This window comes from Mytilus californianus, unplaced genomic scaffold (assembly GCF_021869535.1).
Source record: "Mytilus californianus isolate M0D057914Y unplaced genomic scaffold, xbMytCali1.0.p SCAF_15, whole genome shotgun sequence".
In the NCBI taxonomy this organism is placed as follows: domain Eukaryota; kingdom Metazoa; phylum Mollusca; class Bivalvia; order Mytilida; family Mytilidae; genus Mytilus; species Mytilus californianus.
This window is the reverse complement of record NW_026262637.1, coordinates 17,154,624-17,174,528: the sequence shown is the minus strand read 5'-3', so window position 1 is coordinate 17,174,528 and position 19,905 is coordinate 17,154,624. Positions and strand designations below refer to the sequence as shown.

Sequence of the window (19,905 nt, the reverse complement as noted above, 5' to 3'; positions counted from 1 at the left end):
GCCTGTACAAAGTCAGGATTATGGCAATTGTTATCCATTCGTTCGATATTTTTGTTATTAAACTTTTTGATATTCATATTGGTAAAATATAAAGGAAGGCATCTCATCAACTTAATATTTTGAAACGTTTTCGTAACTTATTTGAACAAGCTAAGTAAGCGTTTTGAACTAGCTGTCAGAAACTGAGAGTACTCTCAGATGAGAACTTATTATCTTTTTGTTGTTGTGATATACAAGTACCTGGCCACGTCCACTCTGTGTTTCTGTTAGATGTATTTCTATTAGTATCCATCTGATAAGTTAAGACTTCAACTGATTTTTATAGTTCGTTCTTATGTTGTACTGTTATTCCACTGGAACCCCTAAAATGTTTAATCCCGCCACATTCTGTATGTATGTACCTGTCCCTAGTCAGTCGCATTAATTCAGTGTTTGTCGTTTGTTAATGTGTTACATATTTGTTTTTCTTTTTTGTACATTAATAAGCCGTTAGATTTTTTTTTCGAATTGTTTTACATTTGTCAATTCGGGTCATTTCATAGATGACTATGCGGTACGGTCTTTGCTCAATGTTGCCGTCTGTACAGTGACCTATAGTTGTTAATTTCTGTGTCAGTTTGGTCTTTTGTGAAGAGTTGTCACATTGGCAATCATACCACATCTTCTTTTTTTGTATTAACTATATTCCAAACATTTGTTTTGAACAATTTCAATTTTTGTACTGTAAATAATTCAAAAGAGTAAAAAAAGTGCAAGAACAGCACTAAGTTTTGCGTATGAAGATCATTCATATGGTGTTTATCGTCGTAATGAGAAATGCAAAAAGAAAGAGCTCTGTATTTTTCCGCAAGCTTTGCTAATAACGTGTGAAAAGGAACATATTCCTGATGCCTAACATAAGTCTGGGCATGATGCTGATTTCCAATTGCCAGCGAATAGTCCATAGGATGATCATCTGTTGACGAACAAAAAGGCATTTTTGCATGTTGTTCGTGGCAGCTTCGCATAGTTCTTTTCATTTAAAATGAATTGAGAACAAGTTATTAATTGCTAGCTGCAAGTACAAACTAGAAAATCATTAGTGTGATTCCATTTTGGTTAAGGCTCAACTTCAAGAGGGAAATGAACGGGTTGTAGAAGTTCGTTAAGTGTTTCCTATGCTATTTGCGATGTCAGATATTTATAAGTAGATTTAACATTTTCAGAGATTTTCAATAGCTGCAAGTCCATAAATTGCTATATATTCCATCCTTGTATTCAATGTTGAAAAAGGCGGACACAAGTATTCAATGAGCATTTTCTTGTTTTAAATGATTTGATTACAATAAATCTTAATACTTGTACATTAATATTTATGCTGTTGCTGTTTACGCCTCCAAACTATTATTATCTTTTCAATAAAACTTGAATTGGATTTTATTATTAGTGTACACATTTCTTGTTTGTTTTTATTTGATGTTAACAACAGTTTTCAAAAATGTCCATGCATGTTTTCAAATATTATTGCATTTCTCAATCTAAGATTTGAATAAAATTAAGATACTTCATGTAGTAGATTTTGTCATTTTTCACGTGTTAAAGGAATAGTATAGGTCACCATGCTCTGGTAATCGGACATAAACGTTACACACTAGATATAAACAACATTTCCGGTGCATGATTCCATTAAATGTTTTATTTACTCATCTCAATGTTAATCAGTGTTATTTTTTAAGACCCCTATTGATCTTAAACTATATTTGCAATTGGTAATTTTAATGTACACCACTTCATCCAAGGCTTTAATCGAATAGCATGATATCCATCTTCAAAACTAGACTAAAGTTGTCCGTGATGTACAATATATTTGACTGCTCGTTCCATTATACTTTTTACATAGACATAACCTACTTGACCCGTACTATTTTTTATTGAACAAACAAAAAACAAAGCAGATATTTAAATTCGTCCGTTTGTATTTTCAAACTGTTTAAATTGATCTCAAAACATGTTCTAATTAACAAATATTTACTGAAGTAAATGAGAGGTTTTTGTACACATTTAGTAGTTAAGGATTTAAAACTAAAAACATATATATATATATAATTATAAGCATCGAGATTTCAAAAGATATAGCGGCTTTTAATTTGATCGTCGTTTACTTCAATATCGAGAACTGTTCAGTAATGTAGACGGCCTTTACTAACTTAGGTAAGTCATATTTATTTCACATTTATTTGTCTATATAAATATGCATGATGACAGTTTCATCTGTTAAAAGGCAATACAAATACATGATAATGCAAAATAATAATGAAACAAAATATCTAAATTTAAACTTTACATATTTTGCAATTAATTATAAATAATGTTATCATTCTAAACGATTTGGTTCAGTCAAACCCTACTAAGTGCCATCACTGTTTCAGAGATACTAAACATTTAAGCTGTAGCCATGGGATGTGGTTCATCTTCGTCATCTGGTACGGAACAGTCAATCGAAAAAATTAAAACTAAGGAGGTTGGAGGAAATCCCAATTCTACAACAGCTGTCAATAGATCACAAATTGTACAGTCGTCAAAAGTAAAGACATCGAACAATGACAAAACCAGAACAACGAACAGTGATAAAGTAAAACCTTCAGCAAAATCTGATGATTTCAAACTTGACTTCGACGAATTCAAAGATATAGATGAACATGCAAGACAGGTATTATGACCATTAATCAACGTTACTTACACATGGTGGGATTTACTTTTGTACATGTTTTCAAAAAGATGAAAAGGTTGCAGCTACATCAATCGAAGTTGACTTGTGATGAATAAGTCATGTTGGTATCTTTTCCCTTTCCAAAAGTTTTAACATTAATTCCATTGGCTTTTGTGAGAAAAATAAACACAAAGAGATACATTAAACGCAGCGGATACTTTAATTTGTTTAACATGAAAACAATGTAGTTGAGATTGAAGATTTGAAAATTGGTACAGACCAAGCAACATGAAAACAAAATCTTAGTCGCATCCAAGTATCTGCGTTTCCTATTATAACGTTAGTGATAATAATTATTATTTGCTTATCATTTTACATTTTTATTAAATATTTTTGAGCTCCCCGTGTCTCAGCGACTTATATTTTTCAATTATTAAAAAACAAATACATTCACTAAACACCTCTTATAATAATTTTTGAAATGTTATAACTTCTATTATATCTTTTGACATATTGTAACAATAGTTTCTTTACTTTCATATATGTTAAATTTTAGTTTTTATCATCAATAATCATCTTTTATACAAAATCTGTTTTCTTTCAATTGGTCGTATTAATTTTCGTTATTTTGGTGTTTTATACATTGCATATATATAACAAAACTAAATACAGTCCACATCAGTGTGAATACATATATATATATACACATTTCACCACGAGGCATCGGATTACATAAATCATTTCTGATTAACACACTGTATTTCTATTAACTCTTTTTAAAAAGTCTGACAACTACCGAAATTACTTGCTACAGAAATATAAGACATAAATACATGTGCATATCTTCTGATTAAAAGGACCCAAGATGGCATTCAATCTCACAATAGTCATGTCAATATACAACTTTTTATAATAATGAAAAAAATGCCGATTATTTAATAGTTTACACCAACTTCATTTACATAAAAATTTATCTTTAGACGCCAAAGTCTGTTGAAAACTCTATCAACGAACTTGCTGACTATCTGGCAAAACCTGCCAAAAGTGAACTAGAGACCATTCGAGCTTTTTATGTTTGGATTTGCAATAATATAAGGTAAGATAAGATTTAATCTAGGAATATTTACGAGTATAGAATACTATTTATCCATGAACATACTATGGTAAAATTTTTAATTTTTTATTACAATCAAACGCCCGATATTTGAGCTTATGTCAGTTCTGTTGTTTAATAAAGGAAAGAAATTGACAGTGATCAGAAAAAAAAATATCCTCACAAATCACAGATCTTGAGTACACAGGTTCCAGAGGAGGTTAAGAATTGACTGTGGTTGTCGAGTGTAGAACACTCATTTTATGTATAATTAGTAGGAACAAGTCACATGTGCGTACAATATACAATAGGAACGATACATTTGATAACATAGTATAATGTTTCACAGAAAGCTTCAAGAAAACGAAAGTAAAAGAAATACAAAACTCATTAAAGTAAGGGGTAAGCAGCTTTTAATCCGACTAATGACCCTCGTCGTGTTACTAGTGAAATATTTTGTGTGGAAATGCCATAAGCAAAAGCAAGAAAACTGAGACTGTAGTTATGAAAGCTATGATATGTATTTGTATGATCATCTGCGATAAATATTCTCCACAGGTTAAAGTATTCATGCTGGTGTCGATTAACTTCCGATAAGATTTTAAATTTGTGAACGTATTATCAAAATGCGAATGGCTGGGAAATCATTGAAGAAAAACATCGGTAGTTTTTGACGCACAATTTTATCCATTAAATTACATTTATCAGTCTGCTGTTAGGTACACATGTTAAAATAAACCAATAAAGTATATAATAGTTAAACATATTTTTATATGCTACATGAACTTTCAGTTACAATGCCACAGCTTACTTTGGTGGTGAATCGGCAGCTAGAGAGCCTGTTGATGTTTTAAAATCTAAAAGCAGTGTGTGTGAAGGATATGCTAGACTCTTCCAAGCACTCTGTGTGTGAGTACAGTAAAAATATACTTAATTAGTCACGTGCTAGAGAGCCTGTTGATGCTTTAAAATCTAAAAGTAGTGTGTGTGTGAATGATATGATAGGCTCTTCCAATTATTTATTCTACTTGCAGGGACGACCAACAAACAAAGTATTATGTCGTACCCAACTTTTAATGATCGTATCATAATGTAAAACTAACTTTTTTTTTTAAATTGTCCTTCAGTCCTTCTCCTCAGCTAAATATACTAATGGAAAAAGTTTTATAATTATTTCATTTTTTCTTCAATCACTGCGTATATTTTGTGAATTTTACCATAAAACAAATGAAAAATTTTATATACGTAGAAAAATAAAACGAGGATGCTATCAGGTGTGAAAATTTTAAACTTCGTAACAATATAAGAATATGTATCAAAAAATTGCTTAAAATATTTCAAACAATTATAGCTTGTTTGCATGTTTTTCATAAATTGTTTCGTGTTTTTTCCAAGTACTCAGACATCCTTCATTATTAATAACTGGTTATCCTGATATAAACACAAGTGTTATAGCATGTATAAGTAACGTTAAAACTGACAATCAGTCAATAACAATCTTCTTCTACCTGCACACAATGAACATATATCAAATAGTCAATTGTATATATAGCATAATTTGTTTCAGAGCAAAAGACATAAAATGTCAAAAGATCAGTGGATTCTCGAAAGGATATGGCCATCAGCTTGGTACAATCTTATCTTATGAAAACAAAACAGATCATGCTTGGAATGTTGTATTTGTTTCCGGGAAATGGAGATTTATAGAGACAACATGGGGAGCTGGTTATCTTGATAATCAAAAAGCATTCGTAAAGAAATTTTCAAATTTCTACTTTTTAATAAAACCAGAACACTTCATAGAGGATCATTTTCCTTACAACAATAATGACGTAGAGGGGAGCAAGGAATGGCAACTTCTTAAAAGACCCGTGACTCTTGAAGAATTTTCAAAAACTTTAAAAACAACAAAGTTTGCAAGAGAATGGGATATTACATTTCCATCTTATAAATATGAAGTTGTCAAAGTTGAAAGGAAGGCTTCAATATTAATAGAATCGAAACAAAACACACTAACGAACGTTAAAGTAACCCTTTATAATAGCAGCAGAGAACTATGCAACAACTCTGTGGTATTGGTCAAGGATAACTTTTCAAACTACACAATTACCATCATGCCAAAAGAAATTGGAAAGTATACACTTAAGGTATACGGTTCATTTGATCAATTACAAAATGTCATGCCGAAACTGACAGAGTATATGATAGAATGCACGTCTACAGAGGAAGAATTCATGCCTTATCCAGAACATAATAGATTCTATGGTCCGTCTACTGATTGTAAAATTCGAGGCTTTGTAAATTTTGACTCAATACCTGCTTTTCAAATCTGCAAAAACGGTGAATTTGAATTGAAAATAAAAACAAATAGGACTGTTAAGGTTTCTGCAAACATTTTTGAGACTGATGGAAGCAGAAGCTCTGATTTTGTCATGATTGAACAATCGAACGATTCGGTGTGTGTCAAAGCACGTTTTATAATCAAGGGATACTATAAACTTACGATTTTTAGCGAGTTGGAAGGCAACGACAAACATAGTGAGGCAATGAATATTTTGGTTCTGAACAAAATAGGCGCAAAAATCTCAATTCCATTTCCTAAAACATATTCTTCTACAAAGGAATATAATTGCCATCTTGTCGAGCCGCTTGTGCGTAATATCCCGTCCAATGCGAATGTTCGTTTCGTTATGTCTTCTCCTGTGATTGAACAAATCCTAATCGATGGCAAGGTTTATAAAAAAGAAAACAGTCAGCCATGGGACGTTACTGTAAAAACAGGTGACTCGGGCGACGTAAAAGTATCCGCAAAAACGGACATCAACTCAAAAAGCTTTACCTCCATATACCAATTTGTGGTAGATTCAGAATAACATACTGATAGATTCATTTGAATTATGATCATGTTTATATCAGACTGAAGTATATTTTACTTTTTGTTTTATTTTTATTGCACCACTTCAAAATAATGATTAAACAGATAATATCATTTAAAGTAGTATGGGAGTATAATCTGTAATAATAGAATTTTGTAATTTTTTGGCAAAATGTAGGTTATATTGTGATACATGTATGTTTAGATGTATATAAAGAAAGATAGGTGACAAAGCGTATTGCCAAGCTACAAATTTTAAAACATGACATATGTTTTATGGATTACGAGAGTATTACCATATCAGTAGTCAGCACTTCTAAATGTTGTGTGTCGACATGAATTGTCATTAATATGGTTATATTCATAAATAAACTGTTTGAAAAACTTTGAATTTTTCAATTACTGATGATTTTCCATCCAAAGGAATAAATTACCTAAGCAGTATTTGGCAAAACCTTTCAGAATTGGTGTTTTTCAAATTGAATGCTCTTCAACTCTGTAATTTATTTGGACTTTTCTTTTTTTATTCGAGCGTCACCGATGAGTCTTCTGTATACAAAACGCGCGTATGGCGTGCACAATGAATTTTGAAATTTAATGTTAGAAAACATCAACATTTCTCTTATAACATGTTAAGTATATTTTTTAAAAAGATAATATGGGGGTCGCCGTCCATTTGTTCCCTATAGATTTCTTTATCATTTGAACATATTCTGCGGTAACACCCTGTAATGTGTTATCAATTTAAAGATAAAATCACACTAATTTGTTTAATTATTGAATATCCTGATTAATAAGTAGCATTCTTGCATAAACTTTGCTGACTGGATTGAAGATTTAGATATATTGTCTTCTGCTATGTTACAAGATGGTGGAAAACACTCAAAAATTACATGAATAACAAATAGAAAATTCATACAAAAATATGGAATATTGCAATCAAAAACAGATATTACTTTTATACAATTTATACGCATAAACATTTTTTTACTCACAAATAGCAAGCATGTGGTAATTACAAAATATATTGAACTTTCGATTCTCTGGTTGATGTGTTTTTTCTGTATCTATAATGTTACTCATGTTATCTATTAAGGAATCCAACACCGCCATCTGTTATTATCTATGTAGAAAAAATTGGCAACACATTTATTCGACTGCTGCGGATGAGAACAACGAAGAAAAGAGTTCGTCGTAGATTGCTTTTATTGTAACTGCAGAAAATATGAAATATTAGGTATGATATATGATATATCCGTTTACAATTGAGAGATCAATTTATAGTATAAACGCTACACTTTATATTTTGAAGTCTTATTCTGGTTTATTGACAATTTCTGTAAATCATAATGATAGGGACATGAAATGAAATAAAAGAGACGACGATATAGACTATCAATGAAATAGACATACACATTGTTTTGTTATAAGTTATGCCGTTATTTTTCTCGTTGTTTCACATTTTAAATGTTGGGACATTTAAAAGCCGATTTTACGGTATGGGTTTATTTTCATTGTTGAAGGTCTTACGGTGCATATAATTGCTTACATCCGCTTCATTTGAACTCTGGTGGATAGTTGTCTCATTGAAAATCGTACCACATCTCCTTATTATTATACTGTATTATAATATTCCGTCTTACCACCGACAATGAATAAAACCTTTTATGATTCGTTGCAAGCGAAGTTGTAGCGGAAACATAGTTATAATGAATTGATTGATAATTGCTTTGGTCTTGGAAGTAAGGAATTTAATATCAATTTTTTGCAGACCACTTAATATTAAATTGATAAAACATATGAATTGTCTGAATGTTACGATTATCAGTTTGGTTTAGATATGAAATAAAAAGGTCCTTCCGGGCCTAGCTCTTGGTAGTTGTTCAAGAAAAACGGGAATTTGTTGCTAGTAAATGAGTTGACATGTTCCCTAAAAAACTGAGTGAAGAGATTTTGTTTTTTGGCATTTTCTGAATTATAACATTGCCAAAAAAGGAAGCCAGGTAATTACATTTGAAACTGAAGAATGCTGCTTCTGGCCAATGACTTGATATAATACCTATCTGTAGACGATTGATTGAACGCAGGTTGTAAAAATACATTTATCCTGACGAGTGAGGAAATATGCAAATGCGAAAGCTATACAGTTTCCTAGGACTGCTACTGTGGGTAATATCATCACAGCTGATCTAGATTTTCGACTTTCTATGTTACTAAAAATAAATCTGTTGCTTTGTGTAAAATCGAACCAGTATTACAGCAAAAGGAGACAGTGTGCATACTCTGTGGTCGTTGTCAAAGAAACAGAATGAAACAAAATAAATATATATTAAAAACCAATTGTTCAGAGAACAATTGAAGGTCTTTCCACCCGAAACGATATCTTTTGATACGAAAATATTAAAATCCATTTTATAATGTCATTTCCAGTGTCAAATGATAGCTTATTGTATGCTGATTTAAAAAATATATGGTTTCAATACACTTTTGTTTGAAAAAAGGGATATTATTTGTTACTTCCTGTCTGAAAAAGTCACTTCCGGTATTATTTGATAGTTTACTTGACACTGTTTCAAAAAATATATGGTTCTATATACTTTTTACATTAAATAAGTACAAAAAATAGCTGCCTCCGGTTTACACAAGGTCATTTCCGGTTGCAGTTTTCAAGGTCATATGGCTTGCAACCTAATGCAAAGAGTCCCATGGCTTTATCATGTATAAATATGAAGTTAAAGCAAAGGTCAAAATCTAGAACGTCAAATTTACTTATGACCTTGACCTTATTTTTAAGTTCATCAAGCAAGGACTTCATATAAAACGAATTTAGGTCTCTACTATGTATTGTTAATAAGTGACATTACAATACATTTTACTTTTAACATTTAAGGGGAGAAAACTCCTAGTGAAAGTTACTGCTTCGCTTCGAATAAAAATTTCCTATTGCGACAGATCACAACTAACAATTAAGTGAAAATCTTTTTTCGATATCTTTTAAAGTTTCTTTTTAGCATGCACAAGCTAAAGCCAAAAAATCAAACATAACCCAAAAGCTAAGGAGAAAGTTCTAGACTTAATAGATTTTTTTTTAATTTAACAGACCCCTTTAGGGAAATTAAACAAGACTTAAAACAATTCACATGGAGAAAAGCTAATCCCATAAAACAAGCAAGATTAGACTTCTTTTTAATATCCCAAGACCTTAATCAAAATGTAGTTGATGTACAAATTCACAACAGCTATAGATCAGATCACTCCCCAATAATATTAAATCTGAAGATGAATGATTTCATACTTGGAAAAGGATTATGGAAATTTAACAACTCACTTTTACATGATATTGAATATTCCAAAACTATAAAAGACACTATACTTAAAGTTAAAGACCAATATGTATCACTAGTATATAATAGAGAAACTTCAGAACAAATAAATGATTTAGAAATCCACTTTACAATAAATGACCAACTCTTTTTTCTTACTGAAATCAGAGGAAAAACTATTTACTATGCATCTTATAAAAAGACGGAAAGAGATAAACAGGAAAAATTATTATCAGAAAAAATTCAGAAATTAGAGGAAAGCATCTTAACAGAGGAAATATTAAAAGAAATTGAACACCATAAATCTGATCTTAGAATAATAAGGAAAGAAAAAATGAGGGGATACTATATCTGATCAAAAATGCAATGGATTGAAGAAGGGGAAAAGCCATCTATTTTTTTTTAATATGGAAACTAAACATTTTATAAATAAAACCATCCCCAAACTAGTTAACGAAAAAGGGGAGACAATTTGTAAATAAGATAAAATATAAGAAGAGGCCAAAAATTACTATAAAAAACTGTATACTAAAACAGAAAGCTTGAGTAAAGTAAATCTTGATAGCGAAATTCCGGATTCTGATATTGAAAAATTAAATGATTCTTTAAAAGAATCTTTAGAGGGGGAGATAACTTATAATGAATTGACAACAGCTTTGCGTAGAATGAAAAATGAGAAAAGTCCAGGATCAGATGGCTTTACAAATGATTTTTTAAAATTCTTTTGGACAAATTTAGGAAAATTTGTTTTCAGATCTATAATTTATGGTTACAAAAGGGGGAATTGTCAATAACTCAAAAGCAGGGTATTATTACTTATTTACCAAAAGGTGATAAACCTATACAGTTCATGAAAAATTGGCGACCAATAATACAACATATAAACTAGCATCAAGTTGTATAGCAGAGCGAATAAAATCTGTTCTACCCATTATTATTAACAATGATCAGACAGGTTTCATTCCTGGAAGATATATTGGAGAAAACACTCGTCTCATATATGATATTTTATTCTATACAGAGGTAAATGATTTACCAGGTCTTCTCCTTCTCATAGATTTTGAAAAAGCTTTTGATTCCGTATCATGGAAATTCATAAATGAAGTATTAGACTTTTTCAATTTTGGACCCTCTATAAAACATTGGATAAAGACCTTTTACACAAATATAAGCTCATCAGTATCCCAAAACTGTTTTCTGTCAGATTTCTTTGAGATTCAAAGTGGCTGTAGACAAGGGATCCTTTATCACCTTACATTTTTCTTTTATGTGCTGAAATTCTAGGAATTTTAATCAGAAAGAACAAAGAAATTAAAGGAATTAAAATTTATGACACAGAATATCTTATCTCACAATACGCAGATGACACATCAATAATACTTGACGGTACTCCCAGATCTCTAGATGCATCTCTTCGCTTACTTCAAAAATATGCTGAAATGTCTGGTCTCCATATGAACTTGGACAAAACAAAGGTGGTGTGGATAGCCAAAAAAAAATATAGTCAAGACACCATGTGTGTAAAATGGGGATTGGAATGGGGTTCCAGTAGGTTTACATTACTAGGAATACAATTTTTCTTTTAATTTGCATGAAATGGAATTGTTGAACTATGGTCAAAGAATTAAAGAAATTGAAAATATAATAAAAATTTGGTCTAAACAAACATTAACACCGGTTGGAAAAATAACAATCATCAAGACACTAATTATTTCAAAATTGAACCATCTGTTTTTAACATTACAAGCACCATGCAAAAATACTTTAAAACAACTAACTGACAAAATTTATTCATTTATTTGGGAAAACAAACCTGACAAGATAAAAAGAGAAATATTATGTTCTGAACACAAATTAGGAGGGCTGAAAATGATAGATATTGACAAATATATAAAAGGATTGAAACTAACATGGATTAGACGGTTGTTGAAAAACGACCCAAAACTAAATAACCTATTAGAAAGTACTGAAAAACTAGTATTGAAAACCTAGTTTATTTAGGCCCAACAAAAAAATGTAAAAACCCTTTTTGGGAAGAGGTCTTTAAAGCTTGGACAGATTTACAAAATAAATTTATACCAAAAAATGAAGACGAATTTGTATCAGATTCGCTCTGGAATAATGAAAACATTAAAATAGGAACAACATCTATTTTCTATAAAGACTGAGTAGATAAAGGGATCTTTTTGATAAATGATTTATTAAACGATGAGGGAAAACTAATGACTTTTCAACAATTCCAAAACATTTATAAAATTAAGTCAAACTTTCCTACTTATAATGGGGTAATTTCATCAATAAAATCATATAAAAAAAGCTCTAAAGAACGATATATCCATAAACAATCTTTATAAAACACAAGGACCAATTATTCCAAATAATATAAGAATATTTTTTTTTATCAAAAAAAGGCTCGAAAGATATGTATAATGCTTTATTAGAAAAAAGCAGTACTAAACTTAGATGTGAAGAAAAATGGTCCTTAACACTGAACAAAAATTTTGATTGGAAAACCGTGCATAATATGTCTTTTTACTCCACAAAAAGCTCAAAACTCCACTGGTTCCAATATAGAATAATACACAGAATATTGGGCACTAATAAATTTTTATTCAAAATAAAAATAAAACAAAGCGATAAATGCACTTTCTGCAATGAAGTTACCGAAGATATTGAACACATATTTTGGACATGCCATAAAATAGCAGATCTGTGGGTAAGACTCGGTGACTGGATCTATAACCAAATACAAATAATTATTCCATTTAACATGGATATAATTTTATTCGGGAATTTGGGAAAAACAGAAAATAATAAAATAAAAAATTTAATAATACTATAATTATCAAAATTCTTTATCTATAGAACAAAACTGTGTGAAAATCAAGTAAATTTTGCAGGGCTGAAAAACTATCTAAAAGAAAATCTAATACTAGAAAAGAATGTATTTTTTAAAACAAAGCCTCTTCACATTGCCAACCTCTACTGGGACCCCTGGCTTCCATTACTAGAATAATGTACACTTAAGCAACTTAGCATTATCGTATGTAATGTTACTGTGTATATTGTTTTTAGCCTTCTCCACACCACCATATATGTTTTATATAGGGCCTTTTATATAATATGTTATTATATGTCGTTTATTGTTTTTTGTTCTCGTTTTGTGCCTAAAATAACATGTACATTTTGTAATATCTGTTTTGTGTTTGTATGAATTATTTACAATAGAAAACAAACTTTGCCCAATTTATTTAATGTTGTATCTTACATTGTCTTAAGACAAAAATACTTTTGCCAAAAATCCAAGTTTCAAGGATTTTTTGTCTTTTTTTATAGTTTTCTTTTTTTGTTTTTGTTTTGCTTTCGTTCTTTTTTTTAATTTATTATTTTCTCTTCTCTTCTCTCTTTCTCTCTGACATAAAATTCTCTCTTTACTCTTTATTGAACAATATGGAAATTATGGATAAATAATAATATATGGTATATATTTTATAATTTAGAATATTAACAATTACTAACTAGTTTCTATATAAATATACAATCTAATGTTTAACGAGGCCGGGATAAGGTACCGGTACTTTCTGTATCAAACTAACAAATGTGAAAGTTTTCAATAAAGTATGTATAATTTTAATAAAAAATTTAACATGACCTTGACCTTTTTTTCATTTTGATTGACCCAGGACCTCAAATCTGAAGACTCTAAGTCTTTATCACTTAAGACTAATGAGTTTCTATTATATTACTCACATGTCAAATATATAAGGGGACATAACTCTCATATGGAATGTTCAGATCCCTTCGATCCAAATGATTCTTGACAACCTTAGGATGTAACGAGTAATTTGTTAAAATAAATTTGTCGTAATCTTTTACGGTTGCAAAGGAGTAGTACGCACAAGAAAAACAGTATTCGGAGAGATAACTCTTACATGAGAAAGTGTTCGGTAAAGCGGTGTCAGTTTCAAAAGCGTATAAACTGTTCAATATCATATGCAAAATATCTAAGCGACATCTTTTGAAATAACAATACAGCGCATGAAAAAAATTAGGCGGAAGAAAAAAAAAAAAAAAAAAATTCAGAACAAAAGCAATAGGTCTTTCCACGGAAAAGTGGATAGACCTAATAATGGATTATTTTCTCAAAAATTCGCGTTTTCTGTAGAAAAAAGATTGTTTCAAAGACAAATTTAGGAAGTACAAAACATTACATCTATACGTCATATAATGTAATATTACAAATATTCCCGATTTTGTATGGTTTCAGAGGAGTTGCGGCTCAATGAAATCGGTCTCTTCCTTTAGAAGAAGTAGTTCTAATTTCTTACAGTAAAAGTATAAAAAAAAATGTTATACATATTCGATTTTTCATGAAGAAAACATCAAGTCTTAGCAACTGTAAATAATCAACCAGCTGGTGTACAACATTTAAAACGATTTCTATAGGAAAAGAATTAATATATGAGTGAAAAGAAATGGCAAACATTTTTACTAGAATGACAACACATATTCTCATTTTGAATATTTTGTTTGCTTTGAAAATAATTCCTTTTAAGATATACACAGAATTAAGAAGCTGTTGTGTTTTTTCTTGATCCTAACAGGAAGAATTTTGTAGTTAAAAATATATGAGGTCCTCTATACAGTTACGGGCAGTCAAGCGTATAGAAGTGTTCCTGCTTCACAGTAAATTACCTAAATACGCTTCCTTGTGCGGAAATGTTTTCAGCAATTATCTCATTTTCTCCTGCAATCAGCAATTATTCTAAATAAAGGTGTACAAACAATCTTATACGATTTTGTAAATGTATGTTAGAGATCATGTTCTGATTGAATGACGTTTTACCAATCTACTGCTAAAATGCACTAAATAATAAAAAAAAAATATTACATCGTTCTTTTTCGTATAGGTCGAGTCTGCATAACTTTTTTTCGATGTGTTGTATGAAACCTAGTTTTATATATGGAACCGCAATAAATAAGAACTCTTAAAGCCTATTCATTAAAGCCTCAAAAAGAAGACAATACAAGCTCTTGTTATTACCTTGTTCGAAATTAAGTTAATTTGTATTATATAGTACTTCTATAGTAATTAATGAACTGTATAAACCTTAATCAAATATAAAGACAGTACATTACAGTGATTGTCGTTATGAGAGGATAAAAAAGCTTGGAAAGATATTCAATTCACGACCGAACAACGCGAATAATTAACTCACGCGCTACGCGCATTCGTAAATTAGTGTGTTGTTCGGTCACTCGTTGAATATTTTTCTCTATTTGAATTCTTCGATTAGTTATTCTATAATTAAACTAAGGGTTTTTTTTTAATTGTCGATGTTCTTGAAAGAATCGATTTGAACAAAATAGATTTTGTAAAATCCCTGGCATTTTTTTTTTACTGATTTTGTAAAATCACTGAAATTTCAGGAATTTTACAAAATCACTAAAACTGTTAGTGATTTTATAAAATCATTAATTATTCCAGGGATTTTGCAAAATCCCTGATTTCACAAATTCACTGTAACATATCTACCCTGTCACGTTCTGTCTATACTTTTATTACTTGTTTTTCTGCTTTGTATCGATCTGACGAGTTCAGCGCTTCCCAACTGTTTCTTATAGTTTGTTCGTATGTTGTGCTGTTATACCTCTGTCTAGTGTACGTTGTTGGGCGCCCGCGCACATGTTTAACCCCGCCACATTATGTATGTTCTTGTCCAAAGTCGAGAGCCTGCAATTCAGTGGTTGTCGTTTGTTCCTGTATACATCATATTTGTTTTTTCGTATTTAAATCATGCCGTAAGTTTTCTCGTTTGAATTGTTTTATATTTGTCATTCTGGGGCCTTTTTAGCTTTTTAGCTGACAATACAGTATTGGTTTTGCTCTTTGTTGAAAGTCGTACGGAGACCGTCATTATGTCATTTGGTCTCTGGTGGAGAGTTGTCTCCTTGGAAATCATTCCATATCGTCTTATTTTTATATATGATAATAAATTTTGTTTTCAACATTATCAAACGCTGATATGGAATGAATAGGAAATTCAATTCGTTAATAAAATAAAATTTATAAAAACAATTGAGTAAAACCATTTTATTTCAAAGCTATTACCTTTCCAATAAATGGTTAAAATTGAATAATTCGTCATAGTTGTCGCTGCAGACTGTCTGTCTCAGAAATCACATATGAAATATGTGCAGATTTTAATGGTAAAAATCCTTTTATCAAAACAAATGCTTTATGAAGAACTGGTAAACAAATGCACTAAAATGAAAATATATATTGTAATATATTTCAAAACATAAATCAATACTCATGTATTCTTGTTACTTTTGGGGATAACCTTGTCATTGGATCACAGCGTTTATTTTTGTTGTTGTTATATTCATTGTTTCTTAACGTTCATAATCACAGCATTTAAATTTAAAACAAATTTTGAACAATTTATCTATTTAAGACCAATCGTAATTTTAGTTTATGCCACGGGTTATCCGCAGACTGTGGGTCTTCCGACCATTCTATCAGACAAACACTATGCCAGATGGATGAAAACTCGGCAGGCACCTCTTGTACAGCAGTTCCAAGATTTAACACTGTAATTTGAACATGTTTACATGCCATTTCATACTTTGCTCTCTCTATTTCGTATTGAGTCCATTCTCTGTCGAGTAACCCGGGACTCAACACGAATATAACTTGCCGACAAGACCCAATTGCTTCAGCGATGGAATCTATATAAGATTTTCCAGCAAGAAGATCACGATCTTCGATGCACAATTTGAGCCCCCATATTTTTTCTATTTTTTGCGCCAAATCATACTTAACCCAGTCTTTGGCATCCTCAGAATAAGCAACATATGCATCATAAGTAAATTTTAAATTCATTTTTGATTCGATAACAGTTTTAAATGTACGATAGATGTAGTATGCTATGCGCCACCGGAAGTTGAAGATTACCGCGAATATAAAAGCAATTACAGTAAATGTTACGAGTAAAGATATACCAAAACGTAACCAAATTCCTGCATTACAGTCAGAATATAATTCGTGGTACTGGTCGTATATTTCAGAAGTGCCTTTTACTTCGCCATTTGATAATCTGCATGAATAGTTTTTGTTAGAAATGTTCTGATTGTCGGGGTCTAATTGTACTTTAGTGTTAAATAACCAACTGATAAACTGTCTATTTTCACACGTACAGGAAAACACATTACCAGCTAACAAAAGATAAATGTCTTGCTTTCGAGTTAAAGAATCTAACCAATCAGTGATGGATTTACTAATACTAACAAGATTATTATTCTGCAAGTTCAATTTTCTCAACTGTTTTATTTCCAATATGGCGACAGGAACTTCGTGCAATACGTTATTTGATAAGTCTAGTTCCGTTAATTTTTTATTTTCGACAAAAGCATCCTGAGGTAATGTCCACAAACTATTATAAGATAAATCTAGAACCTGCACTGATGGTATCAGTGTAAACAGATGCTTACTAACTGCTTGACTTTTTCCGAGTTCCACATGTCTGAAAAATGCCTCTTCAACATTGTTAAATGGTGGTACAGACTTCTTTTTTAAATACAAAGATGAATCTATTCCAGACATATTAAGCGATTTCAAATTATTCTCTCCTTCAATTTTTAGATCTGGGAATTTCTGGAACTGATAATATGACATGTCAAGTTGTTCTAATGACGACGCGTTTCTCACCGTAAAACCATCGCCACAACTTTGTCTAACGAAATGTGAAAATCTCAATATTTTCAATTTCGGAGGAAGGTAGATAATTGTTCTACCAGGTCCGTTCATAAATCCGTCACTGAAACAACCAGTGGCTTCGTAATCGAATGATGTGTTACCATTAGGTATGCGCAAGTATGTCTCGTTGCTAAATCTTATTGGGTTATACGAAAAATCAAACAGAACTACATTTTTTAATTTATGAATAAGAGTAAGAATTTCTTTCATTTTTCGTCCAATATGAAATGTAAACCTGTTCGCGGATAGTACTATATTTTCAAAACATTCTGGGTGGTCATACGAAAGTAACGAATTCTCGCGAAAATCTACAATACCATTATCAGCTAGATTCAATGTCTTGACACAAATTGTCCTGAGATATTTCATCATTTCACTTGTTATAACAAGTGCGTAAGAAAAGTTGTCATTATCTAAAAGTTCATAGCTGACTCGTTGAAAGTTAATGACATCCATGGTGGTATTTTGAAAAGAGTGTAATAAATCCAATGCTCGTATTAAATGAATATGTGTATCCGCTAAATTAAGCACCTTTAAATGTTTAAAATATTGAAGAGAACCATATTTTACATTCTCTCCAAGTATATCATGGCATCGCATTAAATGTAATTCTCGTACCTTCATAGTAAAATGTTTGAACAAGTCATTTGTCATTGCAGCTAATAAACAATAATCAAATCCCAACACTTCTAACTTTACTAGACTTTTAAATTCTGGTCCAAAAACAGGTTTTGGAACAAGGTCCATATAAAGAATGGTTAAATTGGAAAGTAAAGAAAATGCAGCACCTGGGTAGGTATAATCACTCTGAATTCTTTTTGCGTCTTTCATATTCCGACGAATGTCCAGCTTGTAGAGGTTAGTTGAAAACTGAAACATTTCTGGGTGTATTTGGTTTGAAATGTTCCTTATATTATTTCCAGAAATATCCAATACTTTTAGCTGAGTTAACGGATAAAAGACTTTCTTTTCAATACGACTTATATTGTTCTTACTCACAAGCAATTCTTTCAGATTCGAAAATTGTACAAATGAATTGTTTTCCAATACACTTATTAAATTTTCACTCAAATCCAACACATCTATGTCTCCCGGAATATTTGGCGGTATTGTCTTTAATTGCAGATAACGACAGTCAGCCCTCTTATATCCTTTACTATAAACTGTTTTACATGGCTTGGCTGACACTTTCCCGAATAGTGAAAATACAGCACAAAATATATAAATCAGTTTCATTTTCGTGTGTTTCTCTTGTTTCTTTTAAAGTATTTCATTCATGTTATTACGAATTATGCGCATATTATATTGGAGTGCTTCCTTGTTACAGTTCTTTCAACATTTTTTAAAAATCGTTCATTACAATTGACATTTAACGCTTTTAAAAGTATAGAACTCAAGTATAATAACAATGACAAGGAAATATAAGTTATAAACAAAACATAAATACCCATACTAAAGGACGACACTTTTATTATTTCCTGACTGATTTTGTAAATTTTACAAATAATAATCAGAATATATCTTTGACATATCTTAATACCATTATCTAGATTTCGTTCTGTCAGTATATACAGATAGAAAGAAAACAAGGAAGCTGGACATGCTTCAGGAGATTTGAATTAGTAAACGTTATTATTTTTTAGATGATTGATTGATTATAAGTTATCTACGTTCATATCCGTAGATATGGATATTTTAACACCCTGAAGTATCCAAGTACACCCTGAGGCGCAGCCGAAGGGTGTACAGGGTACTGAAGGGTGTTAAAATATCCATATCTACGGATATGAACGTAGATAACGAATTTATCCCCGGTCTTAGTCTAAATCTGGCGATTTTTAGAGAAATTCGACCACAAAGTTTAACGTGAAAGCAACGTTTTTTTCATTTTTTAAATATCTTTTATTGAAATTTGGGAATTTGACATATTTTTAACGGGGTGTAGGGTACTACCTTTGGTAGAACCCTACAGGTAGACAAATACAAGACGTTTTTAAACTAGAGACAGAGAAACTGAAATGGGTCGAATTTGGCGCACAATGTTGTGAGAGTTACATCATAAACGGTGTGACGTCAACGTGGGTCATTTGCATAGCTAGGTCAGTAGTACCATTCATTGACAATGTGGCTGCATAGTGATGCATTTACTAAAGTGAGTGCAAATAA

The 19,905-nt window shown here is 31.0% G+C and overlaps 2 protein-coding genes across 2 annotated transcripts; one reads left to right on the top strand and one right to left on the bottom strand.

Annotated features, from left to right (window-relative positions):
- The first annotated feature begins 1,775 nt into the window (after nt 1–1,775).
- LOC127725542 (kyphoscoliosis peptidase-like) lies at nt 1,776–7,043 on the top strand. Its single transcript, XM_052232595.1, has 4 exons — nt 1,776–2,689; nt 3,670–3,785; nt 4,575–4,691; nt 5,350–7,043. The coding sequence occupies exons 1-4, from the start codon at nt 2,435–2,437 to the stop codon at nt 6,653–6,655; spliced, it is 1,794 nt and encodes a 597-aa protein (XP_052088555.1). The 5' UTR covers nt 1,776–2,434; the 3' UTR covers nt 6,656–7,043.
- A 9,011-nt stretch (nt 7,044–16,054) lies between these two features.
- Nucleotides 16,055–19,084, bottom strand: LOC127725539 (toll-like receptor 2 type-1). Its single transcript, XM_052232592.1, has one exon. It carries the CDS (start codon nt 18,973–18,975, stop codon nt 16,426–16,428), a length of 2,550 nt encoding a protein of 849 aa, XP_052088552.1. The 5' UTR covers nt 18,976–19,084; the 3' UTR covers nt 16,055–16,425.
- Nucleotides 19,085–19,905: the final 821 nt, after the last annotated feature.